Here is a 19167-nt window from a genome sequence, read left to right as displayed (position 1 = left end):
TACATTTTAAGATCTGAAGCACTCTGCTTATTACACAAATGCAAGGAACCAAACACCTATTGAGCATAAGCTTAACAGCTATATTTGACAGGTCTTACTGGAAAATATGGCAAAGTATGGTATAGTAAAAAGACCTATGGCACTGAACACACTCATCTGGTTCAAATTCTTGCTCTAATATGACTTAGCCTCAGTTTCATCATCTATAAAATGGGTGTAATACTCTCTATTTCAAGGAGTTGTTGAGAAATAAAGGAGACAGCATACAAAATGATTACCAATACTTAGCACATAGTGGGTATATAAATTTACTCACTTTCTTCTCATACAACTAAAATAACCCTCCTAAATAGCCCGTGGTTTCCCACCAATCATGTTGCATTGCTTGAGGCTGAGTTCCTCTGAATCCTCAAGTGCCCTCTCTTACTGTGACTGTCCGCTTCTAAGGCACACAACAGTGATTTGCATACTTTGCTGTCATGCATTCCTCACATACATTGAGGCTATTCCATATGTAAGGCACTAAAGGTACCTGGAAAGAAGGAATGATGATATGGCATCAATTATTCCCTCTAGACAAATAATTTCTCTGCCTATGTCGCCAGCCCTGACTCTCTTGAGCTCCCTTTCCCACCTACAATTTGCCTGCTAGTCAGACATCTTCCACTTGGATGTCCTGTAGAGACTTCAATCATAGCATATCCAAAATTAAATACACTTTTCCCACCAAACAAACCTCTTTCATTTTTTTCCAATGTTTTTCCAGGCTCTCGGGAACGAAACTTAAGAATCATCTTGATCACTCTCTCCCTCAATGTACTGTTCTTAGTCACCAAGTCCTGGGAATCTATTTCTACAACAGCTCTCAAATTCATTTCCTCCTTTCAGTTTTTAATACTTTACTTTAGGCCATCACTAAATATCATCTAGACTTCTAGTCTTGTCCATTTTTCTAATCTATTCATTTCCACCTTGTTGAAATATCCAGTAGCACAAGCTTTAATATGGTACTCTACCGTTCAAGAAGACTCAATGGCTCCCTATTACCTTTCCAATCTGATTTCACTATTCCACGTCCCCCCAAACACCTTGTCCTCCAGCCAAACTAGGTTACCCACTATTCTTTATTTTAGAACTCCCATTTTTTGAGTGCTCAATAAATATTGAATAAAAAAAGGAATGATTTGAAAGAGTTATATTTCAATAAATGGAAAAAAAAATTAAGCAAAGTCAGGAGCCCAGGCTTTCCCAACTACTTGTGAACTTGGGCATGTAACTTATTCTCTATACATCTCGGGTATCTCATGTATAAAACTAGACAGTTATGCTGATAAAAGCAGATATTACCTTGGCTGATAACTTGAAAAAATTAAAAATGTAATAAAAACGCAATGAAACTACCAGCTGTTATATTACTGTCATAAATACAATAATAGTTCTTTCAACTTCCTTTCTATTTTAGTAAAACCACTCTTGGAGTTATAATCAAAATATTCATATAGGAAACTTAAAAAAAAAACAAGGCCTGATGGCTACATTCAAATCAGTCAAGAGAAATGTTTTGTCTTGGATTAAAGAAAAACATTTTCTTCAGAAGAGACAAATTATTAATGACATGAGCGGGTGGCAATAAATCTATGTCCTCACAAAAATCTATACAAACATTTCCTTTTTAAAATAACGCAACCTCATGATTTGTTTTTTTTCTAAAAGACATAGTAACTTTTTGCACATATATGACTGGAAGGAAATATATTAAAAATCAACTATTTTTCACTGGACGGTGGGATTACAAGCAATTGCTCGTTTTTTCTTTTTGGTTGTCCATATTTTCTGAATTTCCCAATTCTGTGTATTATTTCTATAATCAGATTTTTTAAAAAACAGACGGAGTTATATTATATAACACGCCCCTTTTGGTTAAAGCTAACAAAAAAACCTGGCTGCAAGATGTTCTCCCAGAGCCAGAACGAATGGATGAGGCCAGGTTTAAGTCACCTCCTTCACCGCACTCAGTTCCACTTGTCCTTATGCCATCAAAGCAATATTCCTTCACAGAGTCACTGGGGTACTCAATTTAACTCAAAATGGACCCTTAGAGCCCCAGTTAAAAATTCTTGCAAAATGAGAATAAACTAGATGAACCACATGAAATTGCCAATATTTAACCTTTTTATTTCTGGTTAAATATTTTCTGATCTATAAAAATGGCAACTTCTATATGGTCCAACCTCATACTAAAAAATTAAAATATCAATGACAGAACTAAAAAGGAAACAAGGCAGAAAGGGAAAGGAAACATGAAACAAAAGAGGGAAAAGACTATTCAAATTATTCTTCTCCCAACCTACTCAGCAGCTTAATTATTACAAATAAGAAAGGATCAATCTCACTTCTTCAAATTCATAAGATTCATTTCTGGGCACTATATCACTTATGAGCTTTAAATGTTGCTTTATTTAATTAACATATTTCAGTGCAGCCAATGTGGGTATATTTATATCAGTGCCATTCCAAAACCAATCTGAGGTACTTTGACTCATCTTTTATTCCTCCTTCTCTCTCACCTCCCACATTCATTCAATCACCAAGCGTCAAGGATTTTACCTCTGAAATTTCTCTCAAATAGCATCTCCTTCTCTATCCCTTCTGCCACTACTCCAATCCAAGTCACAATTATCTCTTGCCTGAATTACTAACAGGTTTCCCTGCAAGTAATCTTACTCCATTCTAACTCAAGTAACCAGAATGGTCTTTTAAAAACTAATAGTGATAATACAAATAATAACAATACCTAAGCAGTAATTTATACTATGGGCTATGACCTGTACTAAGTGTTTTCATGCACTAATTAAGTTAATTCTAAAAACTCTACAAATAAGGTACTACTATTATCCCATTTTATAGATAAGGAGACAAAAATCTAACGTTAAATTGCCCAATGTCAATGGCTTGAATACAGCAGAACTAGGATTTGAACCAAGACAATCTACCTTTAGATGGACACTCTAAACCACTTTGCATACTGCCTTCTAAACCTGAATATGTAATCTGCCTGCATAAAATGCTTCAATGACATTCTATAGCCTGAAATCTTAAATAGGCCTTATTTAAAGCTTTCTAAGATTTGGTTCCTACCTACCTTCTCTGGTCTGATCTCCTTTAATACACTATGAAATTGTCAAGCTCTTTCTTACCCTTGAGTACGTTTTCCCCTCTGACTTTTAACACCACACACACCATGCAGCACCCTATCCTACCCCAATAACCTTCCTGGATAATTTCTGAACAAGAGACCTTTTTGAAACCTTAGATGAGAACTTCTCGTCATTTACAACACAGCAATATGTATTTTCTCTTCTGTAACTGTCATGTAACTTTACTGTAATTGGTTAATTAACTGCCTATTTCCCTCATTAGATTGTAGTCTCCCACAAACCAGGGAACAGGTATATTTTATTCATGGACATATCCACAAGACTCAGGGCTGGCACAAAGTAGGCTTTCAAAGCTAATTCTAATTGACTAAATAACAAATGTCTAATAAAACAATAGGCAATTCTGCTTTTAGATGGAAAGATCTTTCATGTAAAACCCCAGTATGATACCTGTTTGATTCATCTATAATTATTAGGTTGATATGTATGAAACTGACTATTTGTCGACCAAAAATTGTCAAGTATTAGCAATTTTAATATGATCAAACCTAATACATTTCCAGTCTTATAACTCAGGAAATCTTTAGCTCTCCCTGGACAGAAATGACTTACAGAAACTCGCTAGAGGTGACAGGACTTTACAGAGATGGGATTTGGGGATTTAAAATTATTTTCACAAAGAACAATTTGAAGGAACCTTGTCTTAGTCCATTTGGGCTACTATAACAAAAAGACCATAGACTAAATGGCTTATAAACAACAGAAATTTATTTCTCAAAGTTCTGGAGGCTGGGAAGTCCAAGAGCAAGGTGTTGGCAGATTCGGTGTTTGGTGAGGACCCACAGCCGTCTTTCGCCGTATCCTCACATGGCGGAAGGGACAAAGGACCTCTCTGGGGTCTTTTTAATAAGGATACTAATCCCATTTATAAGGGCTCTGCCCTCTTGACCTAATCACCTCCCAGAGGCCCCACCTCCAAATACCATTGCACTGGAGGGATTAGGATTTCAACATACAAATTTTGGGGGGACAGAAACATTCAGTCTGTAGCAGACCTATTACAGCAACTGCTACAGAGGAGCAGACAATATAGTTCCAGAAGTCCACTCACAGTCTATTTTCTTATAGAATCAGATAGCAAGAATACTCAGTTGTGAAACAGTAGAATCACAGGTTATTTTGAGGGGCAGGACTCAAACACGTTATCTAATTTTCCAGAATGTTAAAGCTTAAAGGAAGATCATTTACTTCAGTAACCTCATTTCAGAGAAGAGGGAATGAACGGTCATAGGCGCAGAACTCCATTTGAGTTCACATAAGCTAGTGAGAGAGCTGAAAGTAGTACTCAGGCTTCCTAACTCCATGGTCAGAACTCTTTCGGCTAAACTGACCTCTTTTTGGTTTGGTATCCACCAGCAGGTTCTTATGCTTAAATATTGAATCCTTGACTACTACCAAATCTACCGAGAGAAGTTTTTAATTAAAAACAAAACAATCTGAGTAACAACAAAATTATAATTAGATACTTAAATTATTTTCCAGATTGCTAAAATGTGGCTGAGCCTCCAGGGCTTCCTGGGACAAACAATTAGACACGCAAGTATTGGTTATACGGGCTTGCTACTACTTTAGGTTCTGGATAAAAGCTCGAAATTCATGGCAAAAAATTCTTACCACTGAAGTTTATCACTAAAAGCACTAGAGAAAACAATGCAAGCAGGTTTCAGAAAACACAAGGCTGACTGGACAGGAAGAAAGAGAAACAGAGTATGTTGCTATTTCATTATTCTCTCATTATTAAAAGGATCCGTTAAGGAAGTAGTACTGATGTAAATTTTTCCTACTGAGCAAAATAAATAAAAGGAACAGAAAAAGTCATTGACATAAAAGGTGAAAAATAATCAAAAGAAAGAAGAACCAGAGAATGATTCTGGAAGTTCAAGACCAGAAAGTGTCTTCTTTTTCCTCTATTCTCAACTCCCATTTATCTGATTCACCAGACCCAAACAGTTACAGGTCTTACAACTGGAAGTAAGAAAGGCCATGGAGACCCTATGGATTACCTATTAGGGTTTCTTCCCCATGTGTGTCTGACAAGTTCTATTTAGAAACCAGGGTTGAGGAGCACTTGGTCAAAGACCAGATAGAACAGAAAACAAAGAATCTAGGAGTATTTGGTCTGTAGAAATTTATTCCATGAAGCCAAGGGTAGTTCAATATCAAGAAGACCATCACATGTTGATAGATCACCTATCTACTCCATCAACAAATCGTACTCATTAACAGCTGAAAAAGCTCTTGATAAAATTCCTTAGACATTTCTAATAAAAACTCAAAGCCAGAGGTAGAAGAAAATCACTTAAGTAAAATAAAAATTATTTACCAAAAAAAGAAATGAACAGCATGCTTTCCGAAAGACTGAAAAATTAAAACCATTTTAGTTAAAATCAGGAATTTGATAGGGATGCCAGTTATCACCATCATCATTTAACACTGTCTTCTAGCAAATGCAATGTCTTCTATCTGATGCTTCTACCAAATATAAAAACAAAAGCAAGAAAATTCAGTATCCTGCATAAACAGTGAAAAAAAGGGAAACGGTTTTTGCTGCTGATACTACTGTTACCTGAAAATCTCAAAAGATGCTAATATAAAATTAGGAGGACTAATCAAAATATCAAGAGGTAGATTGAGAATTAAAAAAATCGTCTATTCTCTATTGTAGCAATTAGCACCTAGAAATGGAAATCAGAAAAAATATTCTATTTGCTATAGCAAGAACACGCTAATTTTGTTTTTTTAAAGACTGGCACCTGAGCTAACATCTATTGCCAATCTTCTCCTTTTTTTCTTCTTCTCCTCCTCCTCAAAGCCGCCAGTACACAGCTGTATATTTTAGTGGTGAGTGCCTCTGGCTGTGCTATGTGAGACGCCAGCTCACCGTGGTCTGATGAGCAGTGTCATGTCCACACCCAGGATCCGAACGAGCAAAACCCTGGGCCACCGAAGTGTAGCATGCAAACTTAACCACTTGACCACGAGGCCGCCCCTCTAAGATAATTCTTAGGAATAAATTTAACAAAAGAGGAACAACACAGAAATGAAGGCAACTCTGAGTCTTTAACAGACAGATAATAAAGTAAGATCTGAACAAGTGGAAAAATACACCATATTCTTAGATGTAAAGTATTGTAACAATGTAACTTTTGCCCTAAATTAATATGTAAATTAAATGCAATTCAAATTAGAATCCATACATAACCTATAGGATAGTAGTGGTGGTAAGATTGGAGAAAACGTTTTTAAGGTTTATATGGAAGATTAAACACGTAAGAATAGATAGGAAAAATATGAAATAAGAAACAGTAAAAAAAAGTCTTGCTTTACCAGATATTGGACCATAACTCAGACTCTCCTTAACCAAAACAGTGTTGGTATAGGAATATACAAACAGATCAATAAACAGAACAATCCAGAAACCAATCCCAGTATTTATGAGAATTTAAGATATAACAAAGATGGTAGTTCTAGGCAGTAGGAAAATAGGAGTAGCACAACTGGTTATCCATCTGGGAGAAAGTAAAATTGGACTGCTATCATATGCCATGTACAAAAATAAATTCCAGATGGATTAAAGATGTAAAAATATAAGACATACAATAAAAATCTTGAAACTACATTTGCAAAATCTAGAGGGAGGAGAGACCTTAACCAAGACACAATTTTCTGCATAAAAAATGAAAACATTTTGTATGGCATGAAACTATAAACAAAGTCAATAAAAAAAATTAAAGTTTTAGAAATATATTTATAATGAAGACACAAAAAATTAATATATAATACATAGAGAATGCTTAGAAATTGACATCTGAAAAAAACTTAAAAGAAAAATGTACAAACAACATGAAGAGGTAATTCACAGAAGAGCAAAATGCTCAATCTTACTGGTAGGCAGGGAATTGCCAACTAAAGATATGGTGGCATCACTTACAGCCATTGATAGTAAAAATTAAATACGGTTATAACTAATTCTGTTTGGAATATGGATCAGAAGGTACTTTCCTACATTGCTGGTAGAACTGTGAACTGCCAGGCTTTTTCAGAGAAGCAAACTGGATATAAGCAAATTAAATATGAAAATTAAATAACCAGGGGCCAGCCCCGTGGCCTAGTGGTTAAGTTTAGCAGGCTCCAGTTTGGCGGTCCAGGTTTGATCCCTGGGCGCAAGACCTACACCAGTCATTGGCAGCCATGCTGTAGCGGCAACCCACGTACAAAACAGGAAGACAGGCACAGATGTTAGCTAAAGGCGAACCTCGCTCAAGCAAAAAGAGGAAGATCAGTAACAGATATTAGCTTAGGATGACTCTTTCTCAGCAAAAAAAGGGAAAAGAAAATTAACCAATTTAAAAAACATGTTACTCTTTGATTCAGCAATCACATTCCTGAGACCCTATTCCATAAAAGTAAAAGATTTAGAATATATGCAGGGATGTTTAGTAAAACACTATTTAGAGGCTAAAAACTGGAAACAAATATCTACGAACAGAAGAACAGCTGAATAAAAGACCACACTTAAAAACAAACAAGGGAGGCAGGCCAGGTATCGCAGCAGTTGAGTGCACACGTTCAGCTTTGGCGATCCGGGGTTCGCCGGTTCAGATCCCGGGTACGGACACAGCACCGCTTCACAACCTATACTGTGGTAGGTGTCCCCCATATAAAGTAGAGGAAGATGGGCACGGATGTTAGCTCAGGGCCAGTCTTCCTCAGCAAAAAGAGGGAGATTGGCAGCAGTTAGCTCCAGGCTAATCTTCCTCAAAAACAAACAAACAGGGGCCGGCCCAGTGTCGGAGCTGTTAAGTTGGCAGGTTTCACTTCTCGGCGGCCTGGGGTTTGCCAATTAGGATCTGGGGTGCGGACATGGCACGGCTTGGCAAAAGCCATGCTGTGGTAGGTGTCCCACGTGTAAAGTAGAGTAAGATGGGCATGGATGTTAGATCAGGGCCTGTTTTCCTCAGCAAAAAGAGGAGGATTGGCAGCAGTTAACTCAGGGTTAATCTTCCTCAAAAAAAAAAAAAAAAATATATATATATATATAATCACATTTATGTGTTTACATGAAATTCTGTATGAGACATATCTGTATAAAGAAATTTTTATTTAAGTTCAAGGATAAACAAATAGTGAGGATAAGAGAAAAGAACAGTTTTGGAATCAGTCCTGAGTTCAAATCTTGCCTCTATCATTTATTTACTAGCTGAGCTATAATAAGCAAATTACTAAGCTTTGCTGAACCTGTTTCCTTATTTCTAAAATGGAAATAGTAATTACCACTTCACAAGGATTTTCTTATGATTGAGAAAATGGATATAAAGTGCTCAGCACAGCATCTGACATATATTACGTACTCAAAAAAGGGCAGTTATTATTTATTATATTTTTTCTCGAGATGAAAAATCTAAAAAGTTTTCACTTAAACAAAACAGGGAGGAGAAAGAGCACATTCTGAACTGCACTGCTTATTGAAATAAGAAACACCTTAAAACATTTATACAGTCACACATTGCGGTCAATGATGGACTGCATATATAACAGTGGTCCCATAAGATTAGTACCACATAGCCTAGGTGTGTAGAAGGCTATACCATCTAGGTTTGTGTAAGTACACTCTACGATGTTTGCACAATGATGAAATCACCTAACACATTTCTCAGAATGTGTCCTCATCATTAAGCAATGCATGACTGTATCCCTATGCTATTCTATATTGCTGAAAGGTCATTTGTCCCTGAATTACAAAAGCCACATGGAAAAATTCCTTACAAGACAGGTCTGACAAAGCAAGATGATGACAAAGACATTCATCAGTTTTATTTGTAACTTAAATTTTTTTTGGCCTTTTTTCTATAAATCAAGTTACTCTTCCTTGCTTTAAATTTAGTCTTTGAAGACGCTAAGCAAAAGACATCTCTAAGGTAATGTACTACATGTGAAATTCCAGAACACAAAGCATGGATCTGGCAAAGAACCCACGTTCAGAATAAATAAATAGCTTCTAGAAATTAGTAATATATATGCATATGTAAATATTATCGTCTACAAATGTATATGTACATAATAATAACCATCTACATAATAATATGTACAAATCCTGCTGTCTTAGTCCATTTGGGCTGCTATAACAAAATACCACAGAGCAAATGGCTTATAAACAGCAGAAGTTTACTGCTTTCAGTTTGGGAGGCTGGAAATCCAAGAGCAGGGTACCAGCATGGGTGGGCTCTAGTGAAGACCCTCTTCTGGGTAACAGATTGCTAACTTCTTGCTGTGTCCTCACACAGTGGAAGGTGGCAAGGGATCTTTCTGGATCCTCTTTTGTAACAGTGCTGGTCCCTAATCACCTCCCAAAGGCCCCGTCTCCTAATACCATCACCTTGGAGGTTAAGTCTCAACATATGAATTTCAAGGCACACAAACATTCAGACCATGACACCTGCTATATGCAAGAGTGTTCACAGCAACTTTATTCATAATAGCTAAAACTGGGGGCGGGGGAAGGTCCAAACATCTATAACAGCAGAATGTTCTAAAAGTGTGGCTTATTCAAACAATGGAATACTCTCAGCAATTAAAAACATAAAAGCAAAAACTGAGTTGCTGATACACTTGCAAAACAGATGAGCAAAAGAAGTCGGATACAAACAAATACATGCTGCATGACTGTATGACTGCATTTAAATAAAGTTCAAGAACAATCAAAACTAATCTAGGGAGAGAGAAGTCAGAGGAATGGTTCTTCACGGGTGAAGCAGGAGTGGTTACGACTAGAAGGGGACAAGAATAACTTTTCAGGGTGATGGATATGTTCTTCCTCTTGGAAGTGCTCACAGCAGTGTATCTGTACGTAAAATGTCATTGAGCTGTATACTTTAAAGTTATGTATTTTAGCCTATGTAAATAACAGCTCACTATAAAAATAAAAAAAATTTTAAGTAGTTTCTCCCCGCAAAAAATTTCTGAGCAAATTAAAAAATGTCAATTACCATTACCATACAACAATAACAATTATTTCCAAGAAGAGAGAAAGGAAAAGCAATACCAACTTATATAAGATAACACTGTAGTGTAAAACAAAAAAAGCATTCATCAACATTATGATGGTTAAATAATTTGTATTTTCTGATCACCTACCAGCAATTTAAACTAATATACATTCATTAGAAATCTTTTTAGGTTTTAGCCATCTGCATAATGTTTAATGTGAACACATAAACATCACATAAAAGTTTAATGTGAAATACACAGAACATGACACCAACATATATAAAACATTCATCAAATATATTAGATTTCGTTAACAGCTGATTTTTTACACATCATGTAACTACCAGGTTCCTATTCGAGAAACAGATGTCACCCCTTTGGTAGAATCAAGAAAATAGAATACTTCATGTTTTTAAATTATCTGTATGAATAGCCACACAAAAAACATTTAAGAAATAGTTTTTGGCCAAACATTTCAAAAGACTTCAGAAGAGGAACGAGAAAGATCGAGTTACAAATAAGAATTATATATCCAAAATATGATCTGCCAACAAAAGAAAAAAATCAACTAGGTTCACCTTTGCTGGCTATACATGTTACATACCTTCATTCTTCAAAACCTCCATTTAGACTACAAGTACAATGCTCTTTCATCCTTCCAGGCCTGGGGAGCTCTTTTCTGGAACCGTCTTAAATGTTATATTCCTGATAAAGACTCTCCTGTTCTCCCAGGCTGAATTAACCACTCCTTTCAATGGCTCCCACTGTGCTTTTTCAGACTATGATATGACATATGTCTATCGTATGACAGTTAAGTGCTTTTGTGTTTGATCACCTAGCTCCAGCATTGTGGTTATAATAGGCACTCAATAAATGCTGGTTAAACAATTATATCAATATAATGGAGGGAATCAGAATATTGGTTCTTGACAGAAAAAACATCTGTCTGAAAATAAGACGATGAGAAGGAATAATATTTTCAGCAAAGAAAAGTGATTTTCTGGTGAGGTAAGGTCCAATTTCATGTGCAAATGCTGTTCTTTCCCGATAAGGTTTTGTTTTTTGTTTTTATTTTTAAATAGTAGTTTTATAGAGATGATATTCATTTTTAAAAGAAGTCTCACCCTTCTGTCATATTAAAAAATTCACATGCATAATTGAGGGTTCTGAGTAATTCATTCATAACCCAGGTTTGGGATTTGCATATCATTGGAGAAACTGTTTCCTAAAGATAAACACTTCAAGAATTTGAGAAAATAAAAACAAAAACTAAAACCAGTAACAGGGGCGCAAAGGCACAAAGCATTGCCTAACCTCCCAGAAAATTACTTTAAATTCTTGTATGCTTGTACAAAGAACAGTTTTTGCTGCTTCACTTGCAAAATCTTAAGGAATGCATGAAATTGAGAAGGGGATGCTATAAAAAGTGAGAATTCTTCACTTTAGAGGAATAACTAAAAAAGAATATGGTTTAAGATACCAGACCCATGTTCTTCCAAACATAGAAACTAGAAGTAGGCCTACCTACAAAAAGCACCTTTTGGTAAAGTGTAAAAAGAATTAAAATAAACGAAAGAAAGAATTTTCACATTGTATAGCCCAAATGATCTGACTAAAAATGTAATTATGGTCAAAAAGGATTTAGATACACAACGGGGAGAGGACATCCTGTGCCCCTAAGGTGAAGTCAACCAAGGAAGAAAATCTATGCCTTCTTCGGCCAACACTAGGACCAACTTTGCCCTAAAAGTATAAAAGTTCTATTCTTATATTAGATAAAGGAATTATTAAATTTCTTGGAAATCAAACAGCCACAATGATTTTTCATAATAAATTTCGCAAAGGATTAATGCTGAAGCTGAATTATCATCCCCTTACCTTTGTGATGAGAATTCGGTATTTTTCTACCAGGTGGTCGTTGTTGTGACAACCTGCTAGCAGCTGCCAGACTTCTCCTCGAAGAGCTTCAGGAACACCACTTCTTACTAAGGACGACAACTGCTTTGGTCTCACACTCAAATTGAGATGCCTAAAAATAAAGCCATATCCATAAATGCATAAAAGAAAGATCCTCTAAAGAGTGCTATTTTTATGAAAACTACATTAAATAATTTACAATGACTTAATAAAGGTAACATACTAATAAAGAAAAAAAAGTTGCTGAATTAGATGTGGCCAAGATAACATAAAACATTGGGTAGAGGAAAGAATTCTGCAGTCAGACTGCTTCCTAAGTATCTTTAAATTATTGCTCTGCTTCTTTATTTTTTCTTGAGGAAGATTAGCCCTCACTTAACATCCATTGCCAATCCTCCTTTTTTTTGTTGAGGAAGACTGGCCCTGAGTTAACATCTGTGCCCATCTTCCTCTATTTTACATGTGGGACGCCTGCCACAGCACGACTTGGTAAGCAGTGTGTAGGTCTGTGCTGGGAATCTAAATCAGTGAACCCCAGGCCACTAACATGGCACACAAGAACTTAACCACTAAGCCACTGGGCTGGCCCCTACTGTTTTTTTTTTTAATAAAAAGCAAAACTGGAAACGATAGGTTTACAGTTGTGGCTTATATCAAAAAAAAAAAAAAACAAAGCAAAGATCCAACCAGTGGAGGGGCTGACCCCGTGGCTGAGTGGTTAAGTTCGTGCGCTCCGCTGCAGGTGGCCCAGTGTTTCGTTGGTTCGAATCCTGGGCGTGGACATGGCACTGCTCATCAAACCACGCTGAGGCAGCATCCCACATGCCACAACTAGAAGGACCCACAACGAAGAATATACAACTATGTACTGGGGGGCTTTGCGGAGAAGACAGAAAAAAATAAAATCTTTAAAAAAAAAAAAAAAAGATCCAACCAGTGGACACATAGCCAAAGATAAGGGCCTGGCCCTGCATCAAAACTGACAAGTGAACTATATATTTATATGCTCTAAGTTAAAATAAAAATAAAGGCTTTTCAGCAGTTTTTATGATACCTTGCTTCAAGTAATTTTTTTGGAATGACAATGGTAGATAAAAAAGTTTCTACTGGGGGCTGGCCCAGTGGCAATGGTTACGTTCACGTGCTCTGCTTCGGTGGCCCAGAGTTTGCCGCTTTGGATCTGGGGCACAGACCTACGCGCCACTTATCAAGCCATGCTGTGGCAGGCATCCCACATATAAAATAGAGGAAGATGGGCACAGATGTTAACCCAGGGCCAATCTTCCTCAGCAAAAAGAGGAGGACTGGCAGTGGATGTTAGTTCAGGGCTAATCTTCCTCAAAAATAAAAGTTTCTACTGTACTATTATAACATCAAAACAAGTTACTAAAGTCTTTGAGCTTCATTTATCTCATCTATAAAACGGGGGAAATAAAACTTATCTTGAAATGTTAGTATCAATTTACAAAGTGCTTCTGCATACAATTTGATTGGATCCTCCCAACAACCATCTGAGGTAGTGGTAGTATCTCCAGTTTTACAGGTGGAGAAGTTGTTCAAGAAAGTCTGTCAAATGACTGAGGTAGTCCTCAAACTCTAAGACCAATGAATGCTCTACCTGTTATATGACAGCTGCTTTGTGATTTAAAGGCCACCATTACGAGTCAATAAAAACAGAATCCTGACATGAAGAAGCTCCTGTGGCTATCAGATTTAAGCAGAAGTTACTGATACAAAATGATCACTACCAAAATCTAAAAAGGTCTGAGATGTTTCTCAGAATGTTCCCAGAATTCTAGCAGAATAATGCACAGTACATTTTAAAATGGTTAACTCCATGATGCTAGTACCCTAATGCAAGAGCTACAGACAATTTAATACAGTTTTGTCCTTGCTTAGAAAAACAAATTATATGAAAGTTGAAGAGCTGGGAGCAGAAAGAACGAAAAAGGTTACTTAATTCAAGGATTGCTGCACTATGGCCTATGGGCCAATCTGGCACACCACCTATTTCTGTAAATCAACTTTTATTGAAACAGCCATTCTTATTTGTTTGTGTATTGTCTATGGTTGCTTTTGCACCACAACAACAGAGCTGAGTAGTTTCAACAGAGACTACTGGGCCGCAAAACCTAAAATATTTACATTTGGCCCTTTACAGAAAAAATAAACCTAACTCTGGGTTTATTTGTAACCCTAGCTTAATTTATATTGGTAAAATTATTTTCAGAACAATTTTATGTCACGGATAATATTAACTTTATCCAACCCAGCATAGTATTTTATACTGACATTAGTTCTCTTACCCACTAAGAGTCACATTAAAATGAATTTGGAGAATAAGAGGTCAAAGGTACTATTACTAACACTGCCACTAAAATCTAATGTAGAGTTAAATAAACCAGTTTTGGGATAAGACTTCACGGTGTTAAAAATTCTGGGTCTGCCATTTACTAACCAGAATTGCTGACAATCTCTGAGCCAGTTTCCTCATCTGTAAAAATGGAGACTAGTACATAAGGTTGTTATAGCTGAAACAGAGCATACAACTTAGCACAGTGCCTGGTATATGACAAATTTATAAGTTCTTACTACAATTACTAATACTACAACATCCATTATTTTTAAGCTACAATAATCCCGAAGGGTAATTTTATAGACTTGTATTTTGTAAATGAAGAAACAGACTCAGAAAAGTTAAGTGACTTGCCCAAGACCATACAGTCTGGAAGTAGGAGAGGTAGGATTTGAAGCCAGGTCTACTAGGCTCTAAAATTCTATGATATTGCGATGCTTCCTATCTATACAAAACATGCAATAATGATGAAAAAAATAACAATGAAATGAAGAATAGAAGCTATATTATTATTTCTGAAGACAGGACTGAAATCAGCAAAAACAGTTTTAACACCCTGAAGACAGTTCAGACAGATGGAAACCGAAGTTAATTTATTTGAGAAAGTGGGAGAAGGAAATAACTTAATTAAATGATAACAAAATGAATAAACAAAGCTTGACAACAAAACAAATTCCAAACAATTGTATAAATACTGCTGAGTTCATCTAATAAAATCTAGAGTCTAAATGTTATATCTAAATGATTTTTAAATATATTATTATGTAACCATGTCAAGATTCAATTACATTTCTATTTTAGAGAAGAAACTTTTTATACAGAAGAAATTCCTGCCAGCAGCAGTCCAAACACTCCAAATTCACTGAACTGAAAATATAATTGTGACGAGAGCATCAGCAGGTTTGTCTCCTGATTGCCGAAGAAATATTAAAAATAAATGTGAACTATTCCCTTGCGGGGTTTTTGCAGAGTTCATTTACTAAAACCACTTGTGTAAAGACAAACCATGCTTTGGTCTGCATTTTCCTCCTGTACACATTTGACATTTCCTATTGTAGAGAGTGTTTTACCAAAAGTGTAAAGCATTGTGAGAGTGCTAGAAGCAGATGATGCCCATTTGTAGTCCTATCTCTTAAGGGCATGATGTTTTTTTTAAATGTTGAGACACAGTTTTACTAAGAATAGAGTGAAAGGCTTCAACTGTTAAAACTTCTGTGAAAAATCAAACCCAAAGTAACAGGCCCATGGGGAGCTTATATGACAACTCTAATAACCAGAAAGTCAGAAATAGACAAGTGCTCAGATCACTTTCAAGATCAGCATTTTTCAGCATATATTGGCATCCTACAGAGAGAAAAGAAAAGTACATAAATGTCTCACCAATCTGATATACCAGAGAATCTCTGGTTTCACTAGTAGCTGAAGGTGGTATATTCTTCTTAGTCTATAGGATAATGCTTCTTTACATTGTTATCAATCTATCTCTTGAGCTGAGGAGAAATTCCTGAATTTTACAAGTGTTACTAGGAGAAGTAATTGGTAGAGCAGTTAATATATACCGTGTTTATTACATTCTGCTCTGTCACCTTAAGTACATAACACAGATAAGGAAAAATACCACCTGGGGTCTCTACTGTGGCTCTATGCATTGTGTGAGCATCCTCTCAACTTCCCTTATTACTGTGTATTGTCTTAACTATCCTATATTATCATAACCAGTCAGTGGTTCCTAACCTCTTCAATATAAAGGACCTCTTTCCTTATTCTTTCCATGAATTCCATATTTGAATAAATATTTTCTGCAGCAATAAGTATTTATTAGGTTTCTGATACTCTGAAAGTTGATTTCAGATCTTCACTACTACCCTTATAAACTTCTAAAAACAGAGAATCTAGAATGCAAACCCCATACCAATGAGGTTTCTATTATTGGTTCCAAAACTAAGTATTGTAGTTAGGTAAGATTACCTACTCACAAAATGAGAATTACAGATTGAAAAGGAGAACTATTATAACTTACCATTTTGACAGCAGTTCTCCCCAGGTTTCAAGAATTTTTCCTGCACATTCTTTGGATACATCACCAAATCCACTCAAGAGAGGTTCATCGTTATCTTTAATAAACAAAACACACAAAAAAGGATAAGAGAGGTGGCTACGCTAGCCAGAAGAATGACATGGAAACATAAGAGTCAAACTTGAAAGATTTTACTGGGAGCATAAAGTCAGAATTTCTCTCCTTTAGTATATAGGTGTAAATACAAAGAAAACTAAAATGGTCCTAGGTGGAATGCTGTAATCTCTTTAATTCTCTTTTGCTTTCCCTACAGGCATATTATGTCAACTACAGAAAACAGCCATTTAATTATAAAATAGTAGCACTCAAAATATGGTATGTTCTCTTTCCTTTTCCAAAGCAAACAGCTTTATGCATGAAAATATATAGCAGTCTTATTTACAACAGTTAAAAAAAATTATAAACCACCTAAGTGTCCAACAATAGGAGAGTAGAGAATGGTAGGATAAGTAATGATACATGTTTACAATGTAATTACATGTTGACGTTTGTTTACATACGGCAAAATACCACACAAAATAAAACTATCAAGAGCTAAAGCTTCATTATGATTTAATCTATGTTTAGAAGATAGTCTTGGAACGAACTATGCCAACACATTAATAATTAGTGCCTCTGAGTGATGGAGTTATGATTGATTTTTTTCTCTCCTTTTATGTTTTTATGACTTTCTAAATTTTCTACAATGGCATACATTAATTTATAATAGAAATCACAAAAATATTAAAAATGACCAAAATAAATCAAACAATTCAAGTAATTAGGAAAAGCAAATTCAAAGAAGAATTTAAAGATTACAAGATACGAAGACAGTGAAAAAAGTGACACTGACAAAGCCATGTGAGAGGAATTGAAAAGTACAATGAAAGCAGGGGAAAAAATATGGACTAAGATATCTACTTAATCAGTCCTCTTTTGTTGGACACTTGGGGGAGTTTTCAACTTTTTGCTACGAATAGTATCAGGATGAACATATTTCATTGCTTTCATTGGGTATGTGGTCAGAAGTAGACCTCCTTGGTTAAAAAATGCATACCTTTGAGGATTTTGAAATTTACTGACATACTGCCTTCCAAAATGGTTTTACCAATTTACATTTCCACTAGTTGGTACAATAGTACTTGTTTCCATGTGTCCTTACCAATTTTATTTCTTGATTTTTTAGCTTAACCTACCTAAACAAAGTTTGGATCTTTACACCTCTGATGACTACATCATGAATTTGCAAACCTACTAGAGACAGCAATTATCTAGTAGCACTGATTTTTAAGGCTCAGAAATCCATGATAGTTATTATTAAACTTCTTTACATTATAATGTCTTGGACATTATCATCAGTTTTGATGGTCAGAGGGAAGAGGTCTGTCTGAATATAAGTGAGACATCATCTGCAAATGGATGCATAAGGAAAAGAGAAAGGCTTGAGGGCACTAAGATAAACTTCCTCTACTTCACTATTTTGCCAGAAGTGGGCCTACTTCCTAATACCTCAACTCGCTACTCACTAGTGTATCAATACAACAACTCTTTGGGGGAAGGCATCTATAAAAAACATACTAAAGGAGTCAGCCATATGGTCGAGTGGTTAAGTTCGCGGGTTCTGCTTCAGCAGCCCAGGGTTCCACTGGTGGCCCAGGGTACTGCCTATTTAGATCCAGGTGTGGACCTAGCACTGCTCATCAGGCCATGCTGAGGTGGTGCCCCACAAAGCAGAGGCAGAAAGACCTACAACTAGAATATACAACTACGTACTGGGGGGCTTTGGAGAGAAGAAAAAATACTAAAATTTAGAAAAGACGACAATTCCTTCAAAGAGATTAGGAAGATCTTTTACTCTTTTGGAAGCTTTCAACAAATCTGGATAGTAGTTTGAAATCTGTCTTTAGAACTCCATATACCTAAGGTAGGAGTATGAATGGGGAGTGAGCAGGCAATCTCAGTTTCAGAATGTTGTTTCTAAATACCTCTCCTTTATAACTGCTGGCTTCCTGCCCTGTGAGCATAAATGTCCTATGAGTAAGGAGCCTCTCCAGAGGACTGTAGCCATTTCTTTCCAGGGAGCAAACAGATCATGATAGGACCAGCTTCCCTGGTTTGTATACTGGGTTAGAGAGAATTAAAAGATGGCATGGCTGCACAGTCTTCTTCAGTCACAGTTCTGTCGTTAGCTCTTCACCTGGGGGTGATCTCAGGGGGGTTCCCTATCCCACTAGTATTTACTGAGCACCTGTTACATTCCAGGAATTGTGTTATACAGCAGGGAAACAAAGTGGGACAAAAGGCACACACTCTCTTCTGCTACAGACCTTCTGTTCTTGTGTTCCCTGATTCTCCCATGGACTGTCTGTTACCATTAGTCCTTCTCTCTCCCTAGTTAAGAATTGTCAGTAAAGGCCTTCTAAATCCCCTCAATTATATTAAAAAATCTATGCCTGTTAAAGATTACAACTAGATGTCAGTCCTGATGTTACCCTTTAGTTGGGCCCAAATTTCTTTGTAGGTGGTAGACAATCCTTAAAATCTATAGTATGGAGATTTGAGCATTCTCTGGTTTCATAATAAATAGAATGTCTTTCTCAATTCTTGGTCATTTTTGATTGCTGAGTTCATAG

The 19167-nt window shown here is 36.2% G+C and overlaps 1 protein-coding gene across 17 annotated transcripts in view; it reads right to left on the bottom strand.

Moving 5' to 3' along the window:
• The window catches only part of RABGAP1 (RAB GTPase activating protein 1), a 160742-nt gene that overhangs the window by 73634 nt on the left and 67941 nt on the right, over positions 1–19167 (bottom strand). For 16 of the 17 annotated variants that reach the window (XM_008517924.2, XM_070596371.1, XM_070596380.1 and 13 more), the window contains 2 exons: positions 16499–16592; positions 12084–12234 (listed from right to left, as the gene is read on the bottom strand). In XM_008517924.2, coding sequence (XP_008516146.1) covers positions 12084–12234; positions 16499–16592 — 245 coding nt within the window. Of the gene's footprint in view, positions 1–12083; positions 12235–16498; positions 16593–19167 lie in introns of those variants that run through there. The other variant, XM_070596387.1, reaches the window with a different exon arrangement.

Source organism: Equus przewalskii, chromosome 26 (assembly GCF_037783145.1).
Source record: "Equus przewalskii isolate Varuska chromosome 26, EquPr2, whole genome shotgun sequence".
NCBI classification, from domain to species: domain Eukaryota; kingdom Metazoa; phylum Chordata; class Mammalia; order Perissodactyla; family Equidae; genus Equus; species Equus przewalskii.
This window is presented reverse-complemented; position numbering and strand designations above follow the sequence as displayed.